At 51.4% G+C, this 27,261-nt stretch overlaps 10 protein-coding genes across 10 annotated transcripts; 4 read left to right on the top strand and 6 right to left on the bottom strand.

The window, feature by feature from the left end:
• Window positions 1-19: 19 nt before the first annotated feature.
• Window positions 20-1,755, top strand: PpBr36_06046 (uncharacterized protein; the record flags this gene model as incomplete). Its single annotated transcript, XM_029893193.1, has 3 exons — window positions 20-881; window positions 942-1,599; window positions 1,722-1,755. The coding sequence occupies 3 exons, from the start codon at window positions 20-22 to the stop codon at window positions 1,753-1,755; spliced, it is 1,554 nt and encodes a 517-aa protein (XP_029745454.1).
• PpBr36_06047 (uncharacterized protein) lies at window positions 1,052-1,407 on the bottom strand (the record flags this gene model as incomplete). The annotated part of the gene is given in 2 exon segments (XM_029893194.1): window positions 1,052-1,328; window positions 1,343-1,407. The coding sequence occupies 2 exon segments, from the start codon at window positions 1,405-1,407 to the stop codon at window positions 1,052-1,054; spliced, it is 342 nt and encodes a 113-aa protein (XP_029745455.1).
• A 540-nt stretch (window positions 1,756-2,295) lies between the features above and the next one.
• PpBr36_06048 (uncharacterized protein) lies at window positions 2,296-5,073 on the bottom strand (the record flags this gene model as incomplete). The annotated part of the gene is made up of 1 exon (XM_029893195.1): window positions 2,296-5,073. The coding sequence occupies one exon, from the start codon at window positions 5,071-5,073 to the stop codon at window positions 2,296-2,298; it is 2,778 nt and encodes a 925-aa protein (XP_029745605.1).
• Window positions 5,074-5,815: 742 nt separating this feature from the next.
• On the top strand, window positions 5,816-6,730 carry PpBr36_06049 (uncharacterized protein; the record flags this gene model as incomplete). Its single annotated transcript, XM_029893196.1, has 2 exons — window positions 5,816-6,049; window positions 6,173-6,730. The coding sequence occupies 2 exons, from the start codon at window positions 5,816-5,818 to the stop codon at window positions 6,728-6,730; spliced, it is 792 nt and encodes a 263-aa protein (XP_029745606.1).
• A 314-nt stretch (window positions 6,731-7,044) lies between these two features.
• Window positions 7,045-8,600, bottom strand: PpBr36_06050 (uncharacterized protein; the record flags this gene model as incomplete). Its single annotated transcript, XM_029893197.1, has 3 exons — window positions 7,045-7,182; window positions 7,265-8,215; window positions 8,538-8,600. 3 exons carry the CDS (start codon window positions 8,598-8,600, stop codon window positions 7,045-7,047), a joined length of 1,152 nt encoding a protein of 383 aa, XP_029746375.1.
• A 2,444-nt stretch (window positions 8,601-11,044) lies between these two features.
• PpBr36_06051 (uncharacterized protein) lies at window positions 11,045-14,798 on the bottom strand (the record flags this gene model as incomplete). The annotated part of the gene is made up of 2 exons (XM_029893198.1): window positions 11,045-12,118; window positions 12,207-14,798. The coding sequence occupies 2 exons, from the start codon at window positions 14,796-14,798 to the stop codon at window positions 11,045-11,047; spliced, it is 3,666 nt and encodes a 1,221-aa protein (XP_029745609.1).
• Window positions 14,799-15,412: 614 nt separating this feature from the next.
• On the bottom strand, window positions 15,413-18,061 carry PpBr36_06052 (uncharacterized protein; the record flags this gene model as incomplete). The annotated part of the gene is made up of 3 exons (XM_029893199.1): window positions 15,413-15,755; window positions 15,896-16,977; window positions 17,060-18,061. The coding sequence occupies 3 exons, from the start codon at window positions 18,059-18,061 to the stop codon at window positions 15,413-15,415; spliced, it is 2,427 nt and encodes an 808-aa protein (XP_029745608.1).
• Window positions 18,062-19,324: 1,263 nt separating this feature from the next.
• On the top strand, window positions 19,325-21,584 carry PpBr36_06053 (uncharacterized protein; the record flags this gene model as incomplete). The annotated part of the gene is made up of 5 exons (XM_029893200.1): window positions 19,325-19,405; window positions 19,457-19,846; window positions 19,909-20,175; window positions 20,256-21,401; window positions 21,489-21,584. The coding sequence occupies 5 exons, from the start codon at window positions 19,325-19,327 to the stop codon at window positions 21,582-21,584; spliced, it is 1,980 nt and encodes a 659-aa protein (XP_029745607.1).
• Window positions 21,585-22,581: 997 nt separating this feature from the next.
• PpBr36_06054 (uncharacterized protein) lies at window positions 22,582-23,887 on the top strand (the record flags this gene model as incomplete). Its single annotated transcript, XM_029893201.1, has 2 exons — window positions 22,582-22,826; window positions 22,915-23,887. 2 exons carry the CDS (start codon window positions 22,582-22,584, stop codon window positions 23,885-23,887), a joined length of 1,218 nt encoding a protein of 405 aa, XP_029745616.1.
• A 1,098-nt stretch (window positions 23,888-24,985) lies between these two features.
• PpBr36_06055 (uncharacterized protein) lies at window positions 24,986-26,604 on the bottom strand (the record flags this gene model as incomplete). Its single annotated transcript, XM_029893202.1, has 4 exons — window positions 24,986-26,000; window positions 26,078-26,111; window positions 26,176-26,319; window positions 26,406-26,604. The coding sequence occupies 4 exons, from the start codon at window positions 26,602-26,604 to the stop codon at window positions 24,986-24,988; spliced, it is 1,392 nt and encodes a 463-aa protein (XP_029745898.1).
• Between the last annotated feature and the right edge of the window lie 657 nt (window positions 26,605-27,261).

Consider the following 27,261-nt stretch of genomic DNA (forward strand, 5'->3'; position numbering starts at 1 on the left):
GCGACTGCCACTTACCACCATGGCATCAACGGCAGAGCCAGCGATGCGGGCGGCGTTTGCCACACTCTGCCGCCCATGTTCGAGGTACATGACTGCACAATTGGCACATCGGACTGCTTCAAGGCGCCTTTCTACAGCCCCCTCAAAGACCCCGAGGGCAGGGCCAAGCTCCTCCGCGCAGCACAAATCCTCCTCGACGCCACTTACCTGCCAACACGAAGCTTCAAGAAGATCTTCATCTGCCGGGCCCATCAAAAAGAGCTATGCGAGCTACTCTTCTTCCGCCGCAGCCGCCCCGTCCAAGACCGAGACCAAACTGCTCAGTCAAGATGACCTCTTTCATCCCATGTCCGAATCTCCGATCCCTAGCATGCGCCAAAGGGCTGCCTATATCCGTCAGCACGCATACTGCCCGCACCCAGACCACCGCATGTCTCGCGTTACCCCCGATGGCGAGGTGCAGCCTCCCGCAGAGAACGCAACGCAGTCCCCGGCCCATGTCGACTTTGAGTGTCCGGACTGTGGTGTCCCGGTGTACTGCAGCAAGGAGCATTGGATGGATCACTACGAAAAGCACTTGGAAATCTGCGACGTGTTGAAACAGATCAATGAGGACGACCACGATTTACGGTCTGGCCGCTTCTTCCCAGAGTTTCAATATGCCGGTCCACAGCTAGAGGAGGCCATGGTCAACATGGAGAGCTGGGATACGTTCCTGTACACCCGAGCTTTCAACGCCATCAACAGTGATAGAGGAATGCGTCAGGCGACGCGGCTTCTCACCTATCCTGTGACCATTGGCAGTGTGCTTCATGAGCTAAGCCCCTACAACATCCGCAAAGGTGGCCGTTTGACCACGGAAGGGTTGAAGAGTTTTAGTGGTAGGTCCAGAGTTCCCTTGCATCCTCTTTTGAATTTGACTGACTTTGCTTCTTATTTAGCTCTGCGATATACCCTTCACCCACCCAGATCTGGTGGTGACGGCTCCGTCAAGGGCCTGCGACCCGAGGCACCACCAGCAAGGATATTCGTGCTGGGCGCTCGTGCCGAGTCATCGCTTCCCCGTGACGTGTGGGTTCAGCTGGCACATCTTTTCCCACGCCAGAGGCTTCATCTCATCATGATCGGGCCGGAGAGCATGCTCAACCGCGACGACGAGTTTCCGCTCCCTCCTCGCACCCCTAGCAACCCATATGGCGCCGTTGTCGAGGACCGCGTCTGGCCGACCATGAAGATTAGCACCATAGTCGACTACTACCACAACATCCACAGGACCGGTCACTTTGCCCCCTACGACCCGTACTTTGACTGCTTCGTCCTCTTCCACCCTGGTCTCGGTCACCCGGCCAGCGCGCACGAGTGGTCAGAAACCGTGCCCATGTTGCTGGAGACGAAGGCTCCCATCATTGTGACGGGCTACACCCAGTTTGACATGGAGCGCGATATCGCCTGGGTCAATAAGACTGCAGCTGGGGAATTTGACATCCTGCTTGAGCCAGGCGAGAACAAGTTCCGCAGCTTGAGGTGGGATTTGAATGACCTCGATCCCCAGGACGTCAGCTCTGGCAACTGGGGTGTTTGGGCTATGCGTGGCAAAAGGTAAGAAGCTCCTTAAATTCCCAAATTCCCAAGAAGAAAAAAAAAAGATTATATTACCATCTGGCATTACAGACACCCCACCACCGAGCTGTGCAACCACTAACATCCTTTGCTATCCGCAGATACGAGACAACCACGAAAGGGGTGGACGCGTAATGAGGCAACACTCTGCTGGACTGTACTAAACTTGTGAAAAACAGCCTTGAGCGACTTGGCCTTGTATTCTTGCTGTAAATAAATAAGCTTGTCTCTGGGGTGCCTAACTACCACTTATCTGTACTTGTGTATCCTGTACAATCCCACAAAGATAAATACTCTACTAAGAAAGAATACAAAAGAATAGAAACTGTGACTTGGAGGATAAATCCTGATCGGTTAGTCAAGGGGCTGTAGATGTAACTTACAAGTTTCAGTCATGACGAGACTTTTTGAGTACGGATCCTTTTCTCATTTGTCTACACTAAAATCCGGGAGATGCACAAGTTGATTTCACACTAAATCATATCACACACATTTTTGCAATAAATCCATTTTTAATTCGTTTAATCGAATTCCAACGCCGTTGAACATATCTTGGAAACCCTTTGAGCCCAATCATAGCTAAGAATATACATGAATAAAAAAAGAAATAACAAACCTAACGCTCAACTCCCAAGCTTACTTTCATGATTCGTAATCATCCCTCAGGTCCTCCGCTTAGTCAAACAACTCATTGTCGTCATCCCTAATAATCTCTTCCACCGCATCGTCCTCATCATCAATCATGTCGACATCGTCACCCATCTCGCTGTCAGGGTGATTCGACAGGACAACGATCTTGTTGTCAATGAGCTCAATCCGTGCGACCTCACCATCTTGAACGTTCCCGCGCAAGATCAGTACGGCAAGCTTATTGAGAACTTCTTGCTCAATAAGGCGGGCCAGTGGGCGAGCACCATAGGCCGGTGAGTAGCCAGCGTTGCCCAGGTAGTCTTTGGCTTCATCCGACACTGAAATGGTGATGTTGCGGTTGTTGTCTGCAAGTCGTTTCTGGATTTCTGAAATGCGCAAGTCCACAATCTTGCGAATCTCCTTGCGTGTGAGACGGTTGAATATGACGATTGAGGAGATACGGTTCAAGAACTCGGGCAGGAAGTAGTTGCGTAGCGCGTTCATCACGAGCTCGCGTGTCGTTGGGTCGATCTTGCCGTCCTTAGCGGTTGGCCGAGAGAGGAACTCCGCACCCAAGTTGGACGTCATCACAACGATACAGTTACGAGCGTCAATAACGCGTCCTTGACCATCAGTGATACGACCGTCGTCCATAAGTTGGAGGAGTACAGTCAAGACCTCCTTTGCAGCCTTCTCGACCTCGTCAAACAGTAGGATGGAGAAGGGTTTGCGGCGAAGGGCTTCGGTCAGCTGACCACCCGAGTCGTGTCCGACATATCCTGGAGGAGCTCCAATCATGCGACTGAGTGAATGCCTCTCCTGGTATTCTGACATGTCGAACCTTATCATGGCCTTCGCGTCGTCGAAGAGGAACTCGGCAAGCGCCTTGGTGAGCAGCGTCTTACCGGTACCTGATGGACCACAGAAGAGGAAGCTCGGTGGCTGGTTCGGGTTGCTCAGTCCGGAGCGTTGCAGACGGATGGCATTCGAAACCGATTGCACGGCTTCCTTCTGACCCACGACAAGTTTGCCGAGAGCCTTCTCCATCTGGATGAGCTTTTCTTTCTCGGACGTCTTGAGTCGAGTGACGGGAATGCCGGTCCACCGCGAGACAATTTCGTTGATTTGATCAGGCCCAACAACATCGGTGATCATTGAGCCGCCGTGATCCGTCTGGGCCTGAGCGCTAATGGCAGCATCAGCAGCAGCCTTGTCCTTTTCGAGCTGTTTGATGACCGCTTCTTGCTCAGGGATGGCATAGTACTGGAGGTCTGCGGCGCGTGCGTGATCGCCCATTCTGCTAGCATCCTCCATCTTCACTTTGAGCTGGTCGAGCTTCATCTTCGCCTCCTGAATGTCTTTGCCACGCTTCCTCTCACTCTCGTACTTCTCGCGCAGAGGCCTCAGTTCCTCTTCAACATTTTGCGCCTCCTGCTTCGCCAGAGCAAGGCGACCCTTGGATGCTTCGTCTTTCTCGCGGGACAGCGCGTGGATCTCAATCTTGAGTTGTCGTAGCTTGCGCTCAAGAGAATCAATAATTTCCGGTTGAGACTCGCGGGCCACACGCACGGCCGCGGCCGCCTCATCGATCAGGTCGACGGCAGAGTCAGGCATCCGGCGTGAGGTAAGGTAGCGTGCCGCGAGGTTAGCCGCAGCGACCAGAGCGCTATCTGCGATGGTGACACCGTGGTGAACCTCGTACTTCTCCTTGAGACCTCGGAGGATGGAAATAGTCTCGTTGATTGTTGGCTCCTTCACCATGACCTGCTGGAAGCGACGCTCGAAGGCGGCATCCTTCTCAATGTACTTGCGGTACTCGGCCAGGGTTGTAGCTCCAATACAGTGCAGCTGACCACGAGCGAGCATGGGCTTCAGGAGATTGGCAGCATCCATGCCACCCTCGCCGGAGGAACCAGCACCCATTAGCAGATGAATCTCGTCAACGAAGAGGACAATCATCTCTTTGGCCTCCTCTATTTCCTTCAAAACGCCCTTCATTCTCTCCTCAAACTCTCCGCGGTACTTGCTACCGGCGACCAACGCACCGACGTCCAGTGACAGGAGCTTGCAGGCAGCCAGGTTGTCCGGTACATCAGCGTTGACGATTCGTTGGGCGAGACCCTCAACGACCGTGGTCTTTCCTACGCCAGGCTCACCGATGAGCACGGGGTTGTTCTTTGTTCTTCTCGAGAGGATCCGAACAACCCTGCGAATTTCTTCCTCACGTCCGATGACCGGGTCGATCTTTCCTTCCCGTGCCATGGCCGTCATGTCGATGGTGAATTTGGAGAGGTTCTCGTGCTCTTCTTCCGTGTCTGCCGTCTTCGAATCTACCCTCTTTGTACCGCGGATGGTCTGGATAGCATCCTGGATAAGTTTAGGCTTCGTGATGTTGGCCTCCTTGAGACAATTTTGGAAGCTGGCATCCTCGGCCAAGGCTGATATCAAATGGTCCACAGCAATGAATGAGTCCTTCTGGACCTTTTGTAGTTCCATGGCTTTGCGGATAAGGTTATTGAACGATGGAGACATGGTGACATTCTCTGGGGGTGGGTCCTGGCTAGGAAGTCGAACTAGAGTCTTCTTCAGCGCCCTGGCGAGTTGCTGAGGGTCACCTTGGGCTCGCTCAACGACCTGCCTCAGGAGAGTGTGTGAAGAACCAGTTGAGTTCTGTTGGTCCTTTGACAAATCCGGGGGAGGGTCTAGGAGAGAAACTGCAAGATGGACGGGTAGAAGCTGGGAGTGGGCGTGTTGTTCTGCCAGGTTCATGGCGTCCTCCATGGCCTTCTTGGCCCTATCTGTGAATTCCATTTTTGAATTCATCTTGACTGACTGTGTGGTGATTTATGTGCGGTTGTGGTAGTGTGGTGAAATTAGGCTCGTAGATAGAAAGTATTATGTATCGTGAAGTTTAAAATGGGTATTGAAAAGAAAAGAAGAGAAAAAAAATTATGGGGTGGTTTTGCGAAAGTCACTGCAAGAGTGATTTTGATGATTCGGTTCGTTGTGAAAAACTTGTCTATCTGAGCAAAATCCAATGGTCGAGGTAGACAGGACAAATGGGTTCAATTTATGAACAGTCGTTGTGGGGGGCTACTTGTTGATGCCCAAAGAGTATCGAACCATCTGGCTAGCAAATGGAACAAAGTCGAAGGCGGGCGTGCGAAGCGCAAGGATGCTGGAGTATCTATCTCATCCAGACTGGAAGGCTGTGGAACCTGCTCGCAGAATCAGGATCCTACCAGAAGTGACGTAGAGTAGAAAGGTAGCAGGGGGCCACTGACGAACCACACCGAATTGAGGTTGAGTCAGTTGACATTGGCGGGGTAGCTCTCGCCACAGACCCTGTCACTAAAGAGGAAGCTATGTGGCTGGTGAAGAAGGCGTTTCTCTGATTCAGCACGTGACTTTGTGACTTGCTGACATAACATGACGACGGCACGGGCCAAGCAAAGTTCAAGCAGCAGGTATCAAAAATGTCGGGAAGCTTGAGGTCCACTACAACAGTGATTGGAAGGTGGAAGCATATGTAGGCGCCACAACTGGTGCCCTCCGGTCATACGAAATGAACTCTTCAACGCCATTGACCTCTTTCCTTCGCTTCTCGGTCGGTGTCTCCCGTATCGGCGTACGCAATGAGACCACTTGGGCCAGGTATCGCCCGGATGAGGCCAGGAAGCGGTTCCGGCACAAGAAGATGGATGAGGCCGGTTTCAGTGAAAGTCATGGCGAGGAATTATGGGTTTTCAACCATTTGACTACTGACCAGATCATATACTCTACAAAGCCCACACTGGACGTAAGTCTCTGGCCCATGCTGCCTCCAAATCGAGTATACGAGAAGTCGCGTCGCCACGGCTCCTAGACAGACAATAAGATCGGCTTGGGAGGGATGTTCAACGACTTACATGGCTTTTTACAGCACAACCGAGCATTAAAACAACTACCATTCAACGGGAAGAAGTCTAAGCCGGCGAAGCTGCGAAAGGATTATTGGAAGCCCATGGCCAAGATAAGGTTTCCCAAGGGCGAGGGCGAGGTTGGACGATCCGTCTTTCAAGCATTGCGCGAGTTCAAGCGGCGGCACGAGCTTGAGTGGGGATATCAAGCCGAGTCTCTGTACAACCAGAGCCGTCCGGATCGCGCCAAAGATCTCAACCGTCAGAAGGCCAATGCCATTGCCGACATGGCGGCCGTGTTGGGAGGTGCTGGCAAGGGTAACCTGATTCAGCACACAATCGTACAGGTGACGCCCAGGACCGAGAAGGGCGCAGAACCTATTACCAAACTGAAAGTGGTGCCGGCCACCGTTTTCTGGGCCAACAAACACGACCCGGAATATGCAGCGAGCTGGCCCGAGAACGTCAAACATCGACTAGGAAATCTGGAAATGACGCGAAGTGAGGAGGCCGATCTGCTCGCGGAGGAGCAAAAAGCGGGAGAGGATAACGAAGCAGCGTTGAAGGCAGTGGAGGCTTGAGCTGACGTCAAAGTCTGAAAGCGCAAAATGCCAAAGGAGCTGATTGCTCGCCCGGCAGTGCGTCACTACAACAGGAACTGGATCCTCGACAGACGTGAATGCAGCATTAGCGAAAAGCCGCGAGCTTTCGAGGAACCGCACAGGCCGAGTCTGAAAAACTACGTGTATACTACTGTACATATCAGCGTGTACAACAGGGATATTTTATTCGTTTCATGAAAATCGGCTAGCCTAGACAGCCACAGGCATAAAATCATATGATATACTGATTAAAGCCACCTCAACTATATTCTATTTGTTCCAGCTCAGCACCGTTAAAACTTGATAGCGAAAGATTTCAAGTACTCATAGTGTGGGATATTTGCGTCGACACAGTCCCTGATGATCCTTTGGCCTTCTTCTCCATACTTCTGACGCCATTCTTCGTCTTCGGATTCCCTGGTCACCGTCTTCTGTTGGTTTCAAAACATCTGTCAGCATGATTCACAGCGCAGCGCTAGGTAACAAAGAGCAAAAGAATCTATGTTGACTTACGCAGCCGTGTGTACGAGGCTTCAGGTACGTGCTTCCGATAACATCGTCGTGGAAGCCATTCCATTTGGCAAATGCATCGAGAGCATACTGCTGATTCTCCGCGTCCTCCCACTTCAGCATTTCAGGACTGTAATCGATGCCGACCTCCTTGCAGAAGGCTTCGATGACCGCTGCCGGCTTGTCGAGCAGGTCGTCAGCATCCAGGACGGTTATGCTGACACCGCTGCTGTTGGCCGGGGCCGGCTCCCCGGCCTTGTGCGGTCCGATGACGCCCTGGCTGAGAAGATAATCAAACATGTTGCGGACCTCAATGTAGCCGGCCTCGCTGGGCATGAAGTTCTTGAAACCCGTCTTCTCGTCCAGCGGCGGAATGGTGCAGCGGTAGTAGGATGGGATGGACCTGCGCGGGTGCCTTATCAGGAAGGTGAAGTGGAACTCGCGCAGTATGGCTAGTGGCATCACGCTGGGGTTTCCGGGCTCGCTGATGGCATCGGCATGGCCATTGGTGGCAGCGCCGTTAACATGGTTGCCATTGGTAGGTGTACCGTTGACATGGTTGCCATTGGTGGTCGTTCCATTCAGATGGTTGCCATTAGTGGCTGTTCCATTTACGTGGTTGCCATTGGTGGCCGCGCCATTGACGCCGTTGGCGGCCTTGCCGTTCTGCAGAGGCTCAGCAGCGGCAGCCAGCGAAGGGGCAATCCTTGCCGGCTTGCCGTCAGGAGGGCAGAGGTAGTGAGTGATGTCCTTAATGAACAGTCGTTTGCCCTCAGGGACCGAAGCCTTCATTTTATCCAACACATCTCCGTAGGTTACGTTGGCGAACCCGCTCTTCAACCTGGCAGCCTCATCCTTCTCGTATCTCTCTGACAGCCTCTCTGGACCGTAATAGAATGCGTCTCCAAAAGGCTCATGTGCACATTCGAGAATGTCACGCCTGGTCATGAAGACCTAGGTTTTGAGGGTTAGCGCTGACCCAGACTCAGTGCGTAACTTCTGGGACCGTGGGCAAGTGTGGTATGCCACTGGGCTGAATTGGGGGGGGGGTTAGGGATTCGGATGACTGTGGGTATTGTTCCTGAGCACTCATGACCAGGGGGCCATGGCACCCACACCCTGGACAGTCCGCAATAGCTTCCCAGTTTGGGGATTATGTCTTGACGCTTTGCAAGGAAACTCGACAACGGTTGGTTTTTGGACAGTGTAGATTGGCGGGTTGTTTGTATAGAATCATAATAATAAAAAAAATTAAAAAATTAAATTTTTGACATACTCTTTCGAACGCTGTCGAACAAGCCCGAGGATGCGTGGCAACAAAGATAGGCCGAGACGTCATGGTGACAACTTCAACAAAAAAAAACAGCGAGTTGCAGAGGTTCGTAGAGGTTTGCAGAGCTTCCAGAGCTTCTATCTTTTCTCCAGTGGACAAGTACTAAAGAGCTGGAAGAGCTTCCGCAATTTTAGCAGAGCTTCCAAGAGCTTAGTGCGCTAATGGAAAAATCGCAAAATGAGGGGGGGAAACCAAACAGGTGCAAATGTTGACAAGAGGTTCTGCAAATAAAAGACTCGGAGAAGCTCTTGAAGAATAGGAAGGGAAGAAAGATCGGAACTTGAAGAAGAGCTTCTGACATGATATTTATTAAAAGCTTTTATTTTCGTTCGACGAACCTCTTCCCCGGCACCCCCTCGTATGTGCCCTATTTTTTTTTTTCAATTCCTGAACCCCCTTCTACTCAGCTTAGCCTGTCAGAAGAGGCCAAGGAAGAGTCTGTTCGCCCAGAAACTTGGTACACAAGTACCATTGTTGGTACGTGGCGTCTACTTTGTACATGGGAGCGTCCTTTGCCTCATCCGATCTACCTCCTTTCATCTCAGGAAGGAAAAAGCTAAGCTAACAAGAGGAGGCTACCCACAAAGCCTACATAGTACACTCCATCTGCGGGTATCAGTGGTCCGGTAAAGTACATGGGTTTTCTCGTACAAAGTACAGTACAAGTAACAGTGGAGGACATGTGAGCATCGGATTCAGTCGGTAAAAAGTCCAACATGTCCGTTGCCACCCTGGTTTAGCTACCAATATTAAAGCAGCTCTAGTCTAGCATGTCTCTTTTTTTTTCGACCAACAGCATCCCAGCAATTTTGATAACCGGTCGAAATGGGAAGGCAATGTGCCCAGCATCCACTGTATTGATCCGAACTCCCACGCTGAGGCATGGGGGCTTTTTCCTGCTTACTGCCTACAAGTACTTTGGTGCCTTAGTTGAAACCAGCCCATACTTCAACTGACAAAAAGTGACAACTGCGGAAAAATAAAAAATAAAAAAAAGCTCTGCGCAAACAAAAGTGTTCAGCCCAATTAACGTGGAGCCCCAATGCATGATCTAGGTACGTACAGAAAATTACCTAGTGTCGTCATAGTTTCTGCATGTCGCCCCATGCGCCGGCCATTGTGCGTGGGGCCCTTTCTTCGTCCCAGAACTTGCCAGCCAAAAGCTCCATCTGGACCGACCCTGGGCGGGTCAAGATATTTTACCGCGCCTCTGAGGTCCAACAAACTCGAACCTGCAGGTGCACGCCGCGCAAGGCACCCGCTAAAAAAAAAAAAAAAAAAAAAAAAAACCCTTTTTTTTTTTTTTTTTTTTTTGCTCATCATTCACCTGCACTGGAGACGGGGGTTCAGAAATAGTGAGCAGCTAAGAAGGAGTACATTTCCGGGTTATTCGCTTCCTTGGCTGCGGAGCTTTCCAAGCGCCATCATCCCTGAACAGACAAAGAAGTTTGGCGCGCCGAAGAGGTACAGTGCAACCTTGTATACCTTGGTGTAAAATCCAACTTCATGCGGTACCTTTTTTTCTTGCTTTGATTTGAACCCTGTTCCGTGTTGCGTCCCGGGCGTCGCGGTCGGCAGTCGGCATGGTTCCGATACACCCGAGACGGAGGGTGCAGGCTGTCAGGAGCTGTCAGGAGCTGTCAATCTTGAGTCCCCGGCTCGCCGGCTCGGGAACGGGTATCGGGACGGCAAGAATATCAGATGGCCTTTGGAAATGCTCTTTGAAAAAAAAAAAAAAACCTGTGAAACAAAAACAAATTCAATCGAGACCGGGAAACGTCGTGTCTGTTTGTACGGGCTGACACGCACACAAAAAAGCTAACTCACCCTACTTCAGGGTTTCAAAACTAGGTCTGGGTCATAATCGGGAAGTATCTTACGAGTATCCTACTCTTTTCATAACCAGGTGGATAAATTATCGAGGTACCTCGGTCTATTTACCGGGTACATCTCGGTACCCAATTTTGACCTCCTCTCCCTCCAGAACCGCATCCATCTTGATGGTATGCCGTTGTGCCAAGCAGTCAGATAAAGTCGCTCAAGTGTACATTGTACACCCCTGCAGCAAAACCGCATATACCAAACATCAGCTCCTACACTAGCGTCCACAATTGTCACAGCCTCCCCGCGGCGGGACGACAACTTCTTGGAAAGAAACATGAACGCGGGGGTCACGGCCCTGATTGGACCCCGTTTAGACTGAGCTATCAACAAACCCTGGCTGTCCCAAGAGGGCAGGAGGTGGAGCCGCAAATCGGAGAAGCCAAAATGGTATCGAGAGAGGAATGAATGCTGAAGAGGCGCGAACACGGTCAACAAGAGAGACGAAAATAACTTGACCGCCGCAAGTGATGCGAAGCTCGATGTGCTGCTATTTTAGGGCCATGCCGGTTTTTATATTACTGCAATGCCAGAAAGCTCACATCCATCCCGGTCCCACGCTCCCAAGATCATTCGTCATCGTCTCCCATCTTAGTGTCTGCAGCCGCGGTGCCATTTTCACCCGGGGTGCCGTCTTCGTCCTCATCTTCGCTTTCGTCGAGCACCCGGCCGCCTCTTCGCGACCGTTTGGGACGTGAAGTAGCAGCGCCGTCGTCATCATCGGCATCCCCGCTTGCGCCGCCACTCTTGTCCACATCCATGCGGTTCTCGTCGTCACTCTGTCTGCCGCCAGCCGCCTCGCCAAGATCTGAGTCTGGTGTAGACAGACGACTGTTATCGAGTTTGCGCTCGGCCCGGTCGAGGGCATCGTACTCGTCTTCATCCTCATCACTGTCGACAACAATCTCTGCTGACTTGTACTTGGTGCTATGTTCCTTCTTGTTTTGGGTAAGGCGTCGCTTTTTCTTGGGCTGGCGTTGTTCTGCTTCGGAATCGTCCACGTCTGACTGTTCGTCTTCGGTGGTGGGCTTCTTCTTACGCGATGATCGTCCTCCCTTGGCGCCGCGTGACTCTCCAGACTTGCCGCCGCCGCCTCCTCCTGCCGCCTTGCGTTTGCGCTTGACCTTCTCGCCCGTCTCTCCGTCGGTCGTCATCTCGGCCTCTTCCTTGGCCAACTGCTCTCTGTACCTCGCTTCGGCAAGTTCGCGGTCGCGCGCCGCTATGGCTTCACGCTCCTTGCGGATCTTCTCTTGACGTTCACGCTCTGCCTCGAGCGCTTTTTGCTTCTCCTCCTCACGTCTCCTCAGCTCTGCCTGTCTCAGTTCCAGCGCCGCGGCCAGCTTTTCTTTGTTCTTCTCCTCGTACTCTTTCTGGCTAGCAATGGCCCTCTCGAGTTGCTTCCTCTGCGTGTTCCTGGCCATGTTGGCACGCTGCTCGACGTCTTGCTTTGGATAAGGAGTCTGGGGATGTGCGGCAAGCTCATCCAGAGCCGTGATAGCAGATTCCAGTCCAGTCGCGGCGTCCTGCAATTGCTCAAGTGATCGTTGAGTCTCGCTGAGACCATAGATAGTGGTAGCGAGCTGGATCTGTACGAAAGCCACGTTGAACTTGAAGTGGACCTGCTCGGGAGCCACATTCAGAGCCTGTCAAATTTACTAAAGTTAGTTCATGTTCTAAAACAGCTATTGCCCTCAAGTCATCCTTGAAAGATTCGGCAGGTCTCTTCCGTACCTTCTTTGCGCAGTCGAGCGCCTTCATGTAGGCTTCAAGGTCCCTCTCGGCACGTCCCTTGTTTAGCCACGTCCTGCCCAAGCAGGCAAGAATGCTCGGGTCGTTGGCTTTACCCTCTTTTGCCAAAGCTGCCTCGTAATTCTCGATTGCCTTTGTGAACTGCTTAAGCTCAGCAAAGATGTGGCCAAGATTGACAAGAACCTGAGCATCCTTGATAGTATCACGGACACTCAAGAATATCTGCAAAGCGCTCTTGTGGTCTTTCCTGTCCTCAACCAGAGCGATAGCAATGCCTTGAGCGGCATAAGCATTCCGGGGGTCCAGTTGCAGAGCTTTCTCGAAAAACTCAACTGCTCTACTGTAAGTAGCGCTGCGCCTAGACTTGTCCTGGTCTGTCTCCCGCCGCATCTCCCTCGCGGACATGAGATAAAGGTTCCCCATGCCCACTAGCGCGTAGCAGTCGTGCTTGTCATAGTGCTGCAGGGTATGCTTGTAGTGCCGCAGTTCCGGGTCCTCGGCAATGTTTGCAGGCCGTTTCCTCGAGTGAACTTTGCCCAAGTACCATCCGTACAGAGCGCGCACTTCCAAATCTGCAGGATTCTCCTGATACAACTTGGCTACGGCATCTGGACCCTCCTTCTGAGGGTTTCTCCTCAGCTTGATGTATGCAAGTCTAATCTTTGCGTCCGTATAGTCATCATGACGCTTGAGTAAGCCCTCGTAGACTTCGATGGCCTGGTCCCATAGGCCACGAGACTCGTAGCTCCGACCAAGATTGAAGCTGATAGTTGTGACCAGCGCGTCTGTGTCCATCTGGTCATCCCCTTCCTGGATTCGCATGCAAGCCCCGAGCGCGGCTTCGAACATGTCACTGGCAGCCTCATGCCTTTCGTTCTGGGCGTGGAAGCAGCCAATGTTGTTCAACAACTGCGGCGGCAGAAGCTTGCGGACAGCGGCCTTCAGCTGCGACTCGTCTTCGATGCCTTGAGGACGATCCGAGTCGGGTATCTGCTCGATTTCCAACTGTTCTACCTGTTGCAGACACTGCAAAGCCTTGTCCGGATGCTCAGTCTCGTATAGACGTGCCAGGTTCAGGAGTACAGCCGCATCAGGAGTAAGGTTCTTCTTGGTGTCCTTCCAAGCTGTCCTCACTCCCTCCAGCAGGCTTATGGCCTTCTTGATCTCGGCCGACTTGTCCTCCTTGACATTCGCGTACTGAGTAGCAAAGACCTCCTCTGCATAAAGAGTTCCAAGCAGAATCATAGCCTCGTAATTGCGCGACTGCTGGATCATCTTTTCGAGCCTCAACTTGGCCTCACCGTAATCCTCCTTGACAACAGACAGCTGAGCTACTCCGAACTTCGCGGGCAAATAGCCGCGATCTGGGCCACCTCTGGCATCGTCAGATCGCCGATAGTAGTCGCTCGCCTTTTCAGTGTCGCCCTGGTAATGTTCTTTGCGTGCCAACAAGTACCAACCATCGCTGGCAATTGCATTCACGTCGGTGTATTGGATGGCTTTGTGTGCCAAGGAGTCAACGTTGGCGAACGATTTTCTTGACAAAAAGTAGCCAGCAAAGGTTGCGCATGTGAGAGGAAGGTCCTTGCTGAGCTTAAACGACTTTTGTGTGTACTCTGTCATGGCCTTTTTGTAGAGCCTGATAAACTCTGGGCTGTTGGTAGGGACTTGGCCGCTTTGGTCGAGATAATATAGACCAACGAGTATGTTGGCAATCTTGGATTCCGGGTTAATCTCGAGGCAGCGCTCCCATGCTGCCTTAGCATCGTCCTTATGGCCCAGCTGCCAGAAGCAACAGCCGATGCCCAGTCGAGGGTCAGGATCGACCATTTCTGGCATCCTGTGGAGCACACCCTGATATCCCGCAAGGGCTTCAGCATACTTTCCAAGCGAAAATTGTGCTCTTGACTTGCCCATCAGCGCCAGCATGTTCTTGCCTTGAGAAACGCGCAGCGCATCCTCGAATGACTTCAGGGCCGAACCCAACAGTCCAGCTTTGGCTGCATCCACAGATCCTGTTTGCCCGGATTTTACAGATGTCTGAAGCGATGCCCTGAGAAGGTAGAGCACACCTTTCGCGAGGAAGAGCGGAGGGAATGCCGGATTGATGCGCGATGCTTCGTTGAATGTGGTGTTGGCGAGCTGCAGGTAGTGCTCCTTGGTCTTGACCTCGGAGGCCAGAGCGCCCTCAGGCGCAACCCGAGGGGCTTCCCTGCTCTTCCATAGGTACATCCAGCATAAACAACTGACAATGCCAAGCTTCTCCCTGGGGTTGTGGTTTTGCATTGCGCTGGCACCGCGGGTTAAAACCTCGATAGCGCAGTCGATCTTGTGCAGCTTTGCGTAAGCAAGCGCAACTGCCATCCAATAGGTGCGCGCTGCATTTTCATTCTCGAAAAGGTCGCAAAGATCTGTTGGGTCGTCGACGAGATCTTCTAGGTTGATCTCGACGGCTTCGTCCTCGTCCTGGACAGGAACGTCGATGGAGGGCGGAACATCGGAGAACCTCTTGCTGGTAGGATGGCCGGCTGCTACGCTGCCATTGACGTTGCCGTTTCGAGTAGAAGATGCCATCGCGTATTTGAACTGGCTCGTTGGCCGTCGGGATAGATTTTCAAAGTGATCAATCGAGGAAGTAGCAATAGTGGCCGACGCGCTGTATCTTCACTTGTCTGTCACGTCGGAACCCGCCGGACGACGTGCTCTGCTGCCTGCCAAGTTCAAACAAGAACCAGCAGTCCGTCAAGAAAGAATACGGAGCATCTCAAACGGCATTAATCGTCTGGAAACGACAATTGTGAAGATTGAAATTGAGGGAATGATTATATTATGACGCTGCGCGATGCTTAAATATGTCGAGATAATTTTTAGAACGAGGAGTCGCAACGAATCGGCGACTGCAGCTCTGGGCGCGATCCCTGTCTGAGCATGGAGCTTAACGTGGGTCTCCTTATTATGTAAGTCATACACACCCCCGGTTAGTATCCGGCTGGGGTCCACCAATGCTCAAGTTCAAGTGCCACAAGCAAGCTTAATTGCATACCTACGCGAGCTTCTCCAAGTGCAAATGCACGCTTCATTCTTATTACAGGCTAAGATCGGTAGACTTTTAACCAAGGACTGCTCGGTGGCAACTGCAGATGATAATGTGAAAAGATGTGGCTCATTACTGCTATTCCTCTCGTCTCTTACTTGTTCTCAACATTATCGTCAGATCCACGAAATCGAAAAAACTCAGAGCTATCGCCACTAAGCTTCTTGCGTCCAGGTTTACGACTTGGTGGTTGCAGTAGCATATCTTTGTAAAATCCAACAACCTCAGGTGAGCTCTGCACTTCCATGCTATCGGCTTCACCCCGTCCTTGTTTAGAAGAACTTCTGTTTTTGGAGGCCGGTTCGTCTTTGGCGCCTCCTGCGCTGGATCGATCCGCATCAAATGACATCGCCTCTGTCGTGAATGGTCTCGGGGGCCTCGGTCGGAAGGAGGCAGAATCTGAACCCTCTTGAAAGTCCTCTGGGTAGATTTCGTGACTACGGTCCCGAAACTAAGTGTTAGCTGCTATTCGAATTACTAGCCCCACATAGTCTGGCACGCCTTGATGACCACCAGACGCAGTAGGCTTAGATTTCAATGCTTTCTTTTTCATAGGAATTGTGCGTAGATAACTCACCTTTCCCTGTCAAGCATCTCTAGGTTCCGAACTTCGCGGTCCCGGTTAGCTATTCTTCTGCGGGGAGTATCGATAGAGGCCTCGTCGTTATAAGCCGCACTCTTGGTTGTACTGCTGGATGATGCCCTGGCCTGAGTTGACGTGCCAAGAGATGCAGTTTCATCTCCGTCATTGTCTACTCGATACAAGACAGGGCGTTCGTCTGTACCAACGCTAACGTCCTGGCAAAGTGGTATCTCTTTTGGTCGTAAGAACTGTTCTTTCGTCTCTCTCTCAACTCCGACCCCCGAGGTGTCCTTTCTATCACATATCTTGCCACCAGGAAGTACTCGCTTGCTGGCAGAGACAGGATAAAGCCTGGCAGATCTTCCGCCAGTCGAATTTAGCTCTGAGCTATCGCCAGATTCACTGATGCCAACTGCTGTTTTTGCCGACCTTGTCAAAGAGGTAGGAGGCGAGATTGTAATGAGAATCTTGTCAATAGGCTGTTTGTCCGAAGGTTCACGCCGACATCCTTCAATAACCGAGTCCTTGGCTATATCCTTGACAGTACTCTTAGATGAACTAGGAATCACCTCCGCAGACCCCAATGGTTCTATTCTGGGTGACTTTGACTCGACCGACTTCGCTCTCTCAAAGTGTGCAAGTATCTTGTCCCGTGAAAACTCATTTATATGAGAGTCATGTGTCAGATATGAGTCCAGAGTCGTATGTGAAGGCAGAGAGCCCAGGTCAGAGAGGTCGAAATCCGGAGATAATTCAGGCTGAGGTTGTTCCTTGGATGATTTTTGCGAAAGCTTGGTCGAACGCTCTTCTTGTCTCTGGTCGATTGGTGATCCGCCCCTTTCCCGTGACGTTGGCCGCACATCCTTGCCACTAACAGGGGATCTTTGACTTGCGGAACGATCTTGATCAGGGCTTTCAGTGTGATTCGATGATCGACTAGATGAACTCCGCGTAGACCGACTTCTTGATCTGTGCGAATCCGAGTCTATTGTAGAAGCTCGACCGACAGTCGTTGGATATCGCCAAACCCACTTTCGCCACCACGGGGCGTCTCGGTAAACAGGAGTTTGGGCTGTCTAAGACATATATAAATCAGTAAGATGGTAAAATGAAGAAGATATACCAATTCAATAGGGCATTTTCCTTTGACCAACTCACAGGAGCAGTATGGTGGGTTCTAGGTGCTGTTGTCCTCGGTACGTGTGCCCTTGACGGCTTAGCTTGAGCTGTTGTTGTGGCTGGGAAGGGAGGTTGAAAAGGTTGTACTATTGGTACTACCTCGGGTTCATGCGGCGTCTGAGAGAAATGTGTGGCCTGCAACGGCTGAGACGGCACCATGGGTGCTGCTGGCGTAGATGCAGGCATGTGTGTGTATGCGGGAGCCATGTATGGCTGGATATATGGGTAGCAGTGTACCATCGGCACTTGACCGAGCTGCACACCTGGCATTGCTGTTGGCATTGTGTGTAGTCTATGAGGTATGCGTGACTGTTGGTTATACCATTTTGTTCCCAACTGGTTCATATATAGCATTCTTTGTTGGTGGGAGATTGTATGACGTTGGTCGCAGAAAGCAGATGGACCATGTTTAGCATTTGTGTGCTCAATCGCTTGATTTGAGGCTAGATTTTGTCTTGCTGGAGTCGAAATGCTAGGGCCTTGCTTGGTACTTAACTGCGCCCTCTCGCAGCCTTTCACTCCCGGTGGTTGAGGATGTGACAAATCAGGGACTGATGAACATTCCAGAACATAATGCCTGTCATTACGACCTGGATATATCGGGGACTCGCCATCAGATTGAGGTAGCTCTTTGTGAAGCCTAAACACTGTCCCACGTCGGTTGTCCTTCCTTACGTCTCCTGGATCTCCTGGGGCAAACCGTATTACTGCTGTAGTTTGAGAGGAGCCGAGAGACCTGAGCTCGACCTCAACAATCCCTGGGTCATCATCCTCATGTTTCTTTGTTAGTGGTTTTCGGCGCCGCCAGAACAAGAACCAGTAGAGAAAGACGAATGTGAGAACGCTCAGGACGATGCTGAAAATGACACCGAATTGCTGGGACTGTTGCAGGCAATCCCAACCCGAGCATGCTGTGGTATTTGGAGGTGGTTGCGAGTCCTGCCGGGGCAACAACTTGTTGCGCCCTGGGAGCAAGGGCATTGCAGGCAGTCTCAATGCTTCAAATCCCTGCTCGTGTTCACAGTCAAAGAGAGATGGCATCAAGCGAACATATACGGTTGGCTTCGACGCCGGTAGCGACGACGATTTTGACTTTGTTAAGCCAGCTGAAGTGAGTGGCAGAGTATGGTATGGGCGCAGGTTAATATTTCCCTTGTTTTATACTGTCAAGCAAGTTTGACAGGGAAGTGAGGTTTGAAGTGGAGGTCGGTCAACAAGAGATACCATACAACCCAGTGACCTGATGCAGGATAAGTAAATTAGGTCGGAACATGCAATTGTGGGTGATCAATGACAGGTTATTGGGCTCCCAGTTGCTGAACATTTGCATCTTGCGTGAACTGTTCCGAATCGTCTCTTGATGCAGCAATCAAGCCTTGCTCTCCTGTCAGTCCCGGCAGTCTGACATATGTTGGTCAGTCAGTGATGCAACGACTTGTTTTTGTTCTCGTAGTTTCCCACAAAATTTGCGGGACAGAGATCAACAAAAGTAAAGTAAGTTGGTATTTTGAGCACTTTGGCCACCCCCTCATTTATTTGTTTCTGACGATAACATAGCCATTAACAGGGGGAATTTCAGGCGCATCCGAAAACGAAAGAAAGAGAATCGGGACGTTTGCCAACGGTGTAAATCGATTGAAACTCACGACAGAGGGTTAGGGGAACCTGCGACTAAGTGGCTGGGCTGGGCTTTTGCCGGGCAAGCCGGGGTAAGGTAGTGAGAAAAAAAAGCTGTGACAATTGCATCCTGTGGAGACCTCGGAATCAGACTAATTAATGGGCCGTGCTCGGTGTGCTCTGCTTCGGACGTCGTCATCTCTTGGCAGCAAGCGCCCAACCAGTGAGTGTTAGCTTCCAAGCTCCGTGCGGCTCCATCTTTGACCCGGACTGACCAAGCCCAAAGTTGATCAACCAACCTCACCTACTCCGCTCCCTCCTCAGTATCATCGCCAGCCGACCAAGGCTGCCACTTCTCTTCAAAGCTGTATACTACAAACAGTTACAGCAAATTGCAGAGCCACAACCGAGTCGTCTCCTCAGCAGCAAAGCAAGCTCAAGTCATTTCGTCATACTCGAGCTTTCCAGACAACCCCCCGCCCCCACATGGGGATTACACTAGCTGCCACCTGCAGGGCCGACAGGAGACTGGAACCACAACAACCTCACCGAGACCCTTTTGCTTAATTGCCTGTTTGACTCCTGAGAAACAAACTTCTGCGTCTGCAGAAACTTTCAGCTTGCAACATGTGGAACGACGAGGACAACAACCCTTATGGGAACAACTTTGACAGGCGCGATTCTTTCACCTCTTCTTCCGTGAACCCGGTTTCTCCTACGCGCGACTGTGAGTTTTTATGTTACGTCGCAAATCACTAGGTGGCTGTCGTGCGCTTCTGTTTCTCGAGGGGCACATCGGAACCATACGATTGCCGACTGATGGATGAAATTCCGCTGGACAATGAAGACGCTGACAGCGACTGGGATTTGTTAGATCCTCGGTACGACCAGCCGCAGACACCATCATCCACCGGAGATGAGGCTCCACCTCCACGCGCGTACGGTGTACCAGCAAGCGATGATACCGAAAGCGATCGCGAATCTGCGGCGGGACATGGCGAACTTGTGCCCAGGCGAAAGCCGGGTGGCTACGACAGCCGTATCGAGCAGATTCTTTACGAACATCCTGAGCTCCCGATCCTTATCACCGATGCCGGCAAGAGCTTAGAGAGCGGTGGCAGATATATCGTCTACACAATAAGGACTGGAGTATGTGAAGGACTTCTCCCACGCTCGCTACTGACAATTATGAACTGACCTTATATTGCCAGGACCTTGAGGTACGGAGACGGTACTCCGAGTTTGCTTCCTTGCGAGATGCCCTTACACGCCTACACCCGACCCTCATCATCCCACCGATTCCAGAAAAGCACACCATGGCCGACTACGCGGCCAACCCCACCAACGCCAAGCAAGATCAGCAGATTATTGATCTGAGGAAGCGCATGTTGGCTGTCTTTCTCAATCGATGCCGACGAATGGAGGATATCAGAAAGGACGGAGTATGGTGGAGGTTCCTAGATCCGAACGCCAGCTGGGTAAGCAGCTATTCATATAAGTATCCTTTAACCTGCAATGAGTGCGATTTGTGCAGTAAGCTGACAACCTCTTGCGATAGAGCGAGGTCCTTCACTCGCATCCAGTGGCATCCATTCCCAAGTCTGTATTGAGAGCACCGCCGCTGGATACTGCGAATCCCACCCCTGCCCATAGTTACCTTCCCGTTCCATCAAGCTCGGCCAAGCTTAGGATTGGCTCCAACGGCGTACAGTCTGATCATATCGCAAATGCATCCGCCGGGCAGCCTCGTCTCCCGTCCGACACAAGCAACTTGAGCGAACAAGAACTTGACCCTTATTTCAACTCCTTTGAGGCTTCAATAAAGGAACTGGAGCAGCTTCTTGCCGGGCCTATGGAAAAGGTCAATAGGAGAACCCTCAATCACTTGTCATCACTGGCAGCAGATCTTTCGGAACTAGGTGCTAGGTACAATGCGTTTGCGTTGTCGGAACAGGCGCCGTCACTTGGGCCAGCTATCGAACGGGTTGGACAAGCGTTTGACTCATCCTATATTGCAACAGAGGAGCTCTCTAGCTCACTAGGCGCTAGTTTCGCCGAGCCCATGCGGGAAAATGCTCAGTTTGCAGGCGTGGTTAGGAGTGTTCTCAGGTACAGGGTCTTGAAGCGCGTACAGCAGGAGATGACGAACGAGGAGCTCAACAAAAAGAGGGCTCTGCTCGACCAACTTGAGCGCAGCGAGGCGGAAGCTCGTCGAATCGACCAGTATCTTAGCGGCAGCCAGACGATCCAACCTCCAAGGAGATCGGCTAGCGCTCGCGACTCGTCAACCTCACAACCTGCTTATCAGCAGCATAGGCGCGACGGTAGCCAGGAGGATACCGCCTCGATTGATTCGGACTTTCCACCTACCCATGGCGATCTTGCCTCGGCACCATCTGCTAAGATCGGGGCGCCAGAGCGAGGTAGTGGTGGTGGCAGCAGCCCCGGCCATAAGAAGGCGGCGAGTGGCAACTCTATCACCAACAAGATCTTTGGCCCGATCAGGCATGCCGTGCAAGGGGTTGTCGACCATGACCCGGAACGCACGAGGCGCGATACGATTGGCAAAACACGCGAATCCATCAGTCAATTGGAGCAGGCACAGGTTGCCGTAGCGAAGGATGTCGTGGAAGCAAGTGCGAGTGTACTTAGGGATATGAAGAGATTCCAGCGGGAGAAGGAGGATGACTTGAAACGTTATATGGTAAGTTCAATGGCTTGTAGCAACCCTGGATGAAGAACGTTGTATTCCGACTTGGATTTGCTAACTTTGCTTCCCGTACCACCACAGCTGGCATACGCCAAGTCACAGATTGAATGGGCAAAGAAGAACAAGGAGACTTGGGAAGAGGCCAAGGTGGAGATCAACAAGATCGATGAGTCTTGAGAAGAAAAAAAAAAAAGAAAAAAAAAGATTCGCTACTTCAGAGCGTGGGTGGGGTGTTTGGCATGAGAAGATTTGTAGTTTCTACTGGGCGGGATCAAGATTGCGATACTTCCATAATTTTTAATATCGCTTTGTTCATGTCCGCCCTGCCAGGCTTCGCATTCCATCTTCACAGTTCTAATTGCTTACTCTTCCTGATGGTTGAACATTAGTTTAGTGAAGCTTCACATCCGGCACCCATCAATTTTTCCATGGTTTGAGAAAATCTGTAATGGCTGGCCATTTCTGTGTCACGAGGTTGCCACGTTGATAGGATTGTTTTTTTCTTCATTTTTAAAGGTGTAAAATAAATAAATAAGATCTTGCGCGCAATATCCAGGTTGCCAGGCTGTGATGCGAAGGCCAGTCTGATTACCCTACCAGTCATTCGATTAAGATTTACAATTCCCCACCAGCCCTTTGCCCCCACGGTCTTGCAGTAGTGGTGTTGGATTTTGATGGCAGAATATACTGTGGGCCAAGTGGGACCAATGCATGCCGGTCAGTGTCAAGAGGGTAATTGTACTTTAGTTCTTGGTTAGGTACGATAAGATAATGCAGGCGCAACCGGCTGGTTCATCCCTGGGGGTCGCGGTCGCGATCGCGTTCCGGTGAAAATGAAAGAACTCTAGCATCGCATAACCTACCGTAACATTCACAAACGCTTTTCAAGTCGAGCATTGAAATTCTCCAATCCTCCATGTCACCTATCACCTAGGGCTTCCCTGGACTCCTAGAAGAGCATCAATACGATCGTATATACTTAGAGAGGAGGGACGCAGTTACCGTCGCGCATCCAACCTATAATCCAAGCGATTCCCTCGAATTACAATATATCCCACGTCCTGTGGCTGTGTCAGATCCTCCCGTGCCGCTACCAGCAAGCGCAACTATCTACAGTAGGCACTGAGCTCGCCCAACAGGGCCTGGGCCCTGTCTCATTGCGAGGGACGGCGCCATGGAACAGCAACCTCAGAACCCGCCCGGGCTGTACCGGATCAGCGATATTAATAACCCTGGCCAGAACGTCGAGAAGCCAACTCGCTACTATGGAGAACATGCGCATGTGAGAAACGACAGTCGCTCAATATGGGAGCTTCGCAAAAACCTTCAGACCCTGTTGAACTTTCCAAAATCCGGGTTTCCTGGCGCGCAGCCAGTGAGCTTCCTACGTCGACATATCGAAGAGTTGAGGAGGGAAGAGTAAGTACATGAATCAGCTACTGGAGAGCTTTCTTTCTTTCTCGCTCACTAGACGCTCTTGCCAACCCTGACTGCTAACATCGGACAGCTATTATGTCTGCGAGAAATCAGATGGTGTGCGCTACCTGCTGTGGTTAACAGAAGACGACCACGGCGGCGAGTGCCAGTATCTAATCAACCGCAAGAACGAATATTTCCACATCAACGAGACCCGACTCCATTTCCCACTCCCGCCGCCCGAGGAGGACAAGGCAAAGTTCCACAAGGACACGATTGTGGATGGCGAGCTTGTTCTTGACGATGTTGGCGGTGGACGCAAGGAGCCTGTTTTCTTGGTGTTTGATTGTCTTGTCATTGACGGCATGAGTCTAGTCGAGCGCACGCTGGACAAGAGGCTCGGCTACTTTAAGGAACGAGTCTTCAAGCCGTACAAGGAGCTGTTTCGCGAATACCCTGATGAACAGCAATTCCAAGCGTTTCGGGTCGAGCTGAAGGACATGCAGGTCAGCTACGGCCTTGAGATGATGTTCCGTCAAGTGCTGCCAAAACTACGACACGGCAACGACGGTCTCATCTTTACGTGCCGGAACAGTAGTTACGTTTTCGGGACGGACGATCACATAGTGAAGTGGAAACCGCCAGAGGAGAACACCATCGACTTCAAGCTGGCGCTTACCTTTCCCCGGGTGGAGCCGGACCCAGAGATCGACGGGCCTGACGCGGAACCGTACGAGGACTATGACAGTATACCGGTGGCCCAACTGCTCGCCTGGACTGGTAAGGGCAATCCAGAGACGCATTTTGGCGACCTTTACCTGACCCCAGAAGAGTGGGAGGCGCTGAAAAAGCTCAACGAGCCGCTGCACGGTCGGGTCGTCGAGTGCGGACAGGACGAGCAAAAGCGGTGGCGGCTGCACCGGTTCCGCGATGACAAGGAGAATGGCAACTTCATCAAGGTCATGGGCAACGTCATGGAAAGCATCCGGGACGGCGTATCCGAGAAGGAGCTGATCGACGCATCCAAAGGGATCAGAGATAGCTGGAAGCAAAGGGCAAGGTAGAAGGTTACGGCGGGCTTGTGGAAGGACCAGCGTGACTTTGTTTTGGGCGATGGCGGCGGCAAGTTCAAGTGTGAGATCCAAGGCTATACTAGTTTTTCTGCCCTTTTTTCTCTCTTGTTTTTTTCTTCTTTTTTACTCATATGCCTTCACCTTAACGACGTAGGGGGAATTTGGTGCACCACTGATGTTGAATATTACCCTCAGCCTCTTCATTTTATAAGCGATCGGCATTTGTCTCCTTTTTTTTCCCCGAGAGACTGGTCGTTAAGCTATGATGGTTCAACATCCTCCTCGCCGCCTGGGTTTTCAGCACATGAGAGTGGATTTGAATGCAGGGACATGTGCTCACGCATGGATATATGTTCTCCTTCGTGACTTGCATAGTGCCAGGACATATATCAGGTGTCAAATAGCACTGAGTGCATTTGGCTACGAGTCGACACCCTAGATTCGTACAGTTGGATGGTTCTGTGATGATCACAGCAAGATAATGCGATGCGGCATACTACTTTATGGGTAAAAGCGAGGTTTCTCTCGTTTTGTATTATGGGTCAATGCTTCGTTTTCCCTCCATGCCGTTGAGTTATTGTATGTGAATTCCCGAAACCCAGTGAACACTTCTTCCAACTCTTTGCCTGACTGTGCCAACTAGAAAGCAGGCAGGTCGTGACAAGTTGAGAAGGTGTGAAGTACTAATATTACATTTTTGAGAATTGATTGGATCAGAAGTGAGACAATGCAGCTTGTACGTATGAAACGCCACCAGTGGGATGTATCGCCAAATAAATCAGGATTGTTGGCTTTTCCCCCAGTCATGGTATCACGAACGCCGTGGCCTTGAAAAAAAAAACCCAGCTTGCTTCCTCCTCTGTTTTTCTTCCGAAAATGAAAAAAAAAGACCCAACGCCAAAGAAATGAAAAGAAAAAAAAATGTTTTCAATAAGGTTGTCTTGATGAAGTGAAAAAGAAACATTTGCAAGTTGCCAAACCCTCAATACTTTCCTCAGTACCGAAATCTCGGCAATGCTTAAGGAAGCCTTGCAAGATCCTAGGAGCCGAGTAAGGGAGGGAACAACAAGAGTCAAGTCACCAGGATCCTCAGACAACGATCAAGAGGAAGCTGATTAGCATGAAAACGCAGTAATGAATGGCGCCGGATCCGGCGTTGCCATTGCCACCGAGACCAGCACCAGCCTGCTTGACGCCGCCGCTAGTCACGTAGGTTGACTGGGCTGGGTGCGGCGAGTTGTAGAAGCTGCGGGCGGTGCCCTTGACGGTGGTGGTGGTGATGTTGCGGAACATTGGGACACCCACGGAGCTCGTCTCTAGAATGAGCGAGGTGACGCTGCCGATGCTGCCGATGCTGCTGCTGGTGGCCAGGGCCGGCGGGAGGGGTATCTCTTGGGGACCGGTGGCCGCCGGTTTGGAGACTGTGACGACAATGGTCGAATAAGAGGTCCAAGTGGTGGTGCCTGATACGGTCGAGAGCGGAAGTGCAGAGCTGGTCTCGAGGCCGCGGTCTGCGGAGGCTGTGGTGGTGGTGGTCTCCGTCTTGGTGCTGCAGGCATTGGACATGGATGCAAGGCTGCCAGAGATTGGCAAGACGCCACTGGTTTCTTGGACTGGAGTCGCGGTAGGCTCCGTGGTTGTGGGAGTGGTGGCCAGCTCAGAGGTCGTCTCGCTGGGAGTAACAATGGTGGGAATAACAGTGCTCGGGGTCTCTGTCATGGCGACCGTAGGTACCACGGAGCTGATTTCAGTGGTGCTGGTAAGGGCAGAAGTCTCTAGTCCGATGGACCAGGGGGCTGAGGGGTAGTAGACGGTAACTGTGACAGGAACACAGTTGCCGACGTCAGAGACTGACGCCGAAATGGGGGCGACGGCTGAGGTCCCGAAGGGATTGGTGTACGAAACGAGAGACTGAGAGGAAGCGTAAACAGTTGTAGTGACGGTAGCAGTGGTAGTGGTGTCGGTGACTGTCAGGGTTGGGACAGTGACGACAACAGTAGTGGTTTCATCATAGATAGTCGTATCGGCCGAGGTAGCGCCCACAAGAGCAGCTTCGGTTTGAGTGACAGTGACCATGATTGTGGTTCCCACGGTGGCCATGTCGCTGAGAGGAAATATGCGTTAGTATGACGGCGTGCTTGTGCTATAGGATAATCCCAAGAGATATTAGAAGGTACTTACGAGACGATGTTGTCAGAGGCAACTGCGATCGCGCCTGATTCAATGTTAGCTACCTGGGCATTGGAAGACTACCAACCTGGAGAGACCAAAGGACTTACCGCCATGGGTGTGAGCAGGATCCTCATGGAAGATGTCACGGGCAGCAAGGACGTGGCCTTGAGCATGATCAGCGCGCGAGAGGATGTCGTACTTCTCAGACAGGTTGGTGAACTCCTCATACAGATTGTCGTATTTTTTCTCGCCTGCTTAAAGATTTCAGAACCACAAGGTTAACATATTGATATTTCTTTTTGTCAGTTCTTGGCAGTGGAGTTGAATAAGAACCTACCTTGAGCAATCTTGACGCCAAGCACAATCACACCCGCCGTACCCAGGAGGCAAAAGAGAACAATGAGGGCTGCGAGGACACGTCTAAGCGTGATGATGGGACCCTTCTTGCCTGGGGTGGTAGCAGGACCAGGAAGGTCGTGCTCGTCGTCACACTTGGCTGCCATCAAGGGCTGGCTGTTGTCGACGGTAGAAACCATTGCTTGTTGATTTGATTTTCTGATCAAACGAATGACTACTGAAGGAAGAGGTAGATATGTTAGACAGAACCTTCAACAAGTGTCGCTCTGCGCAGGAGAGGAAAAGAGAGTGTGCGTCAAGAACGAGGGTGTTCAGTCGATATGACTACGAAAAGAACTGACTGTCTGACTGATGAAAAGACGTCGAGAAGAGAGAGAGAGAGAGGGTGAGAGTAAGAAACAAAAGATATGATTGATGAGAGCCTGAAAACCTGCGTTGTGCTACCCCTCGTCAAGGAACCCGCAAAACAGCACAAACAACCGGCTGCGTTGTACAGCGGTTATCTCCCTGGTGCACCGTACCTGGCAGATTGAAATTAAAGGTCGGCTTTGATTAAGTGATGCCACAAGGATGCCCCCAAGATGTACGGAAAGATGTAACAGGTGCAACATGAAGGTGGTGTTTTGGTACGAGTAGTGAGATGGGGATGGTGTTTTCTGTGTGAGAGAGGGAGACGGATGGGAGTGAAAGACAATCAACCCAAGAACGATGCAGCTACTGACCAGTTGGCAAGTTCTTCAAGATATTGAATCTGATACTGGAAAGTGGGAGTTGGTCTGGGATGAAATAGCAAGTTGTCTTGGAGTTTGTGGGAAAAAGAGAGTGAGGTTTTTGAG

The sequence above is a fragment of the Pyricularia pennisetigena genome, assembly GCF_004337985.1.
Source record: "Pyricularia pennisetigena strain Br36 chromosome 4 map unlocalized Pyricularia_pennisetigena_Br36_Scf_6, whole genome shotgun sequence".
Taxonomy (NCBI): domain Eukaryota; kingdom Fungi; phylum Ascomycota; class Sordariomycetes; order Magnaporthales; family Pyriculariaceae; genus Pyricularia; species Pyricularia pennisetigena.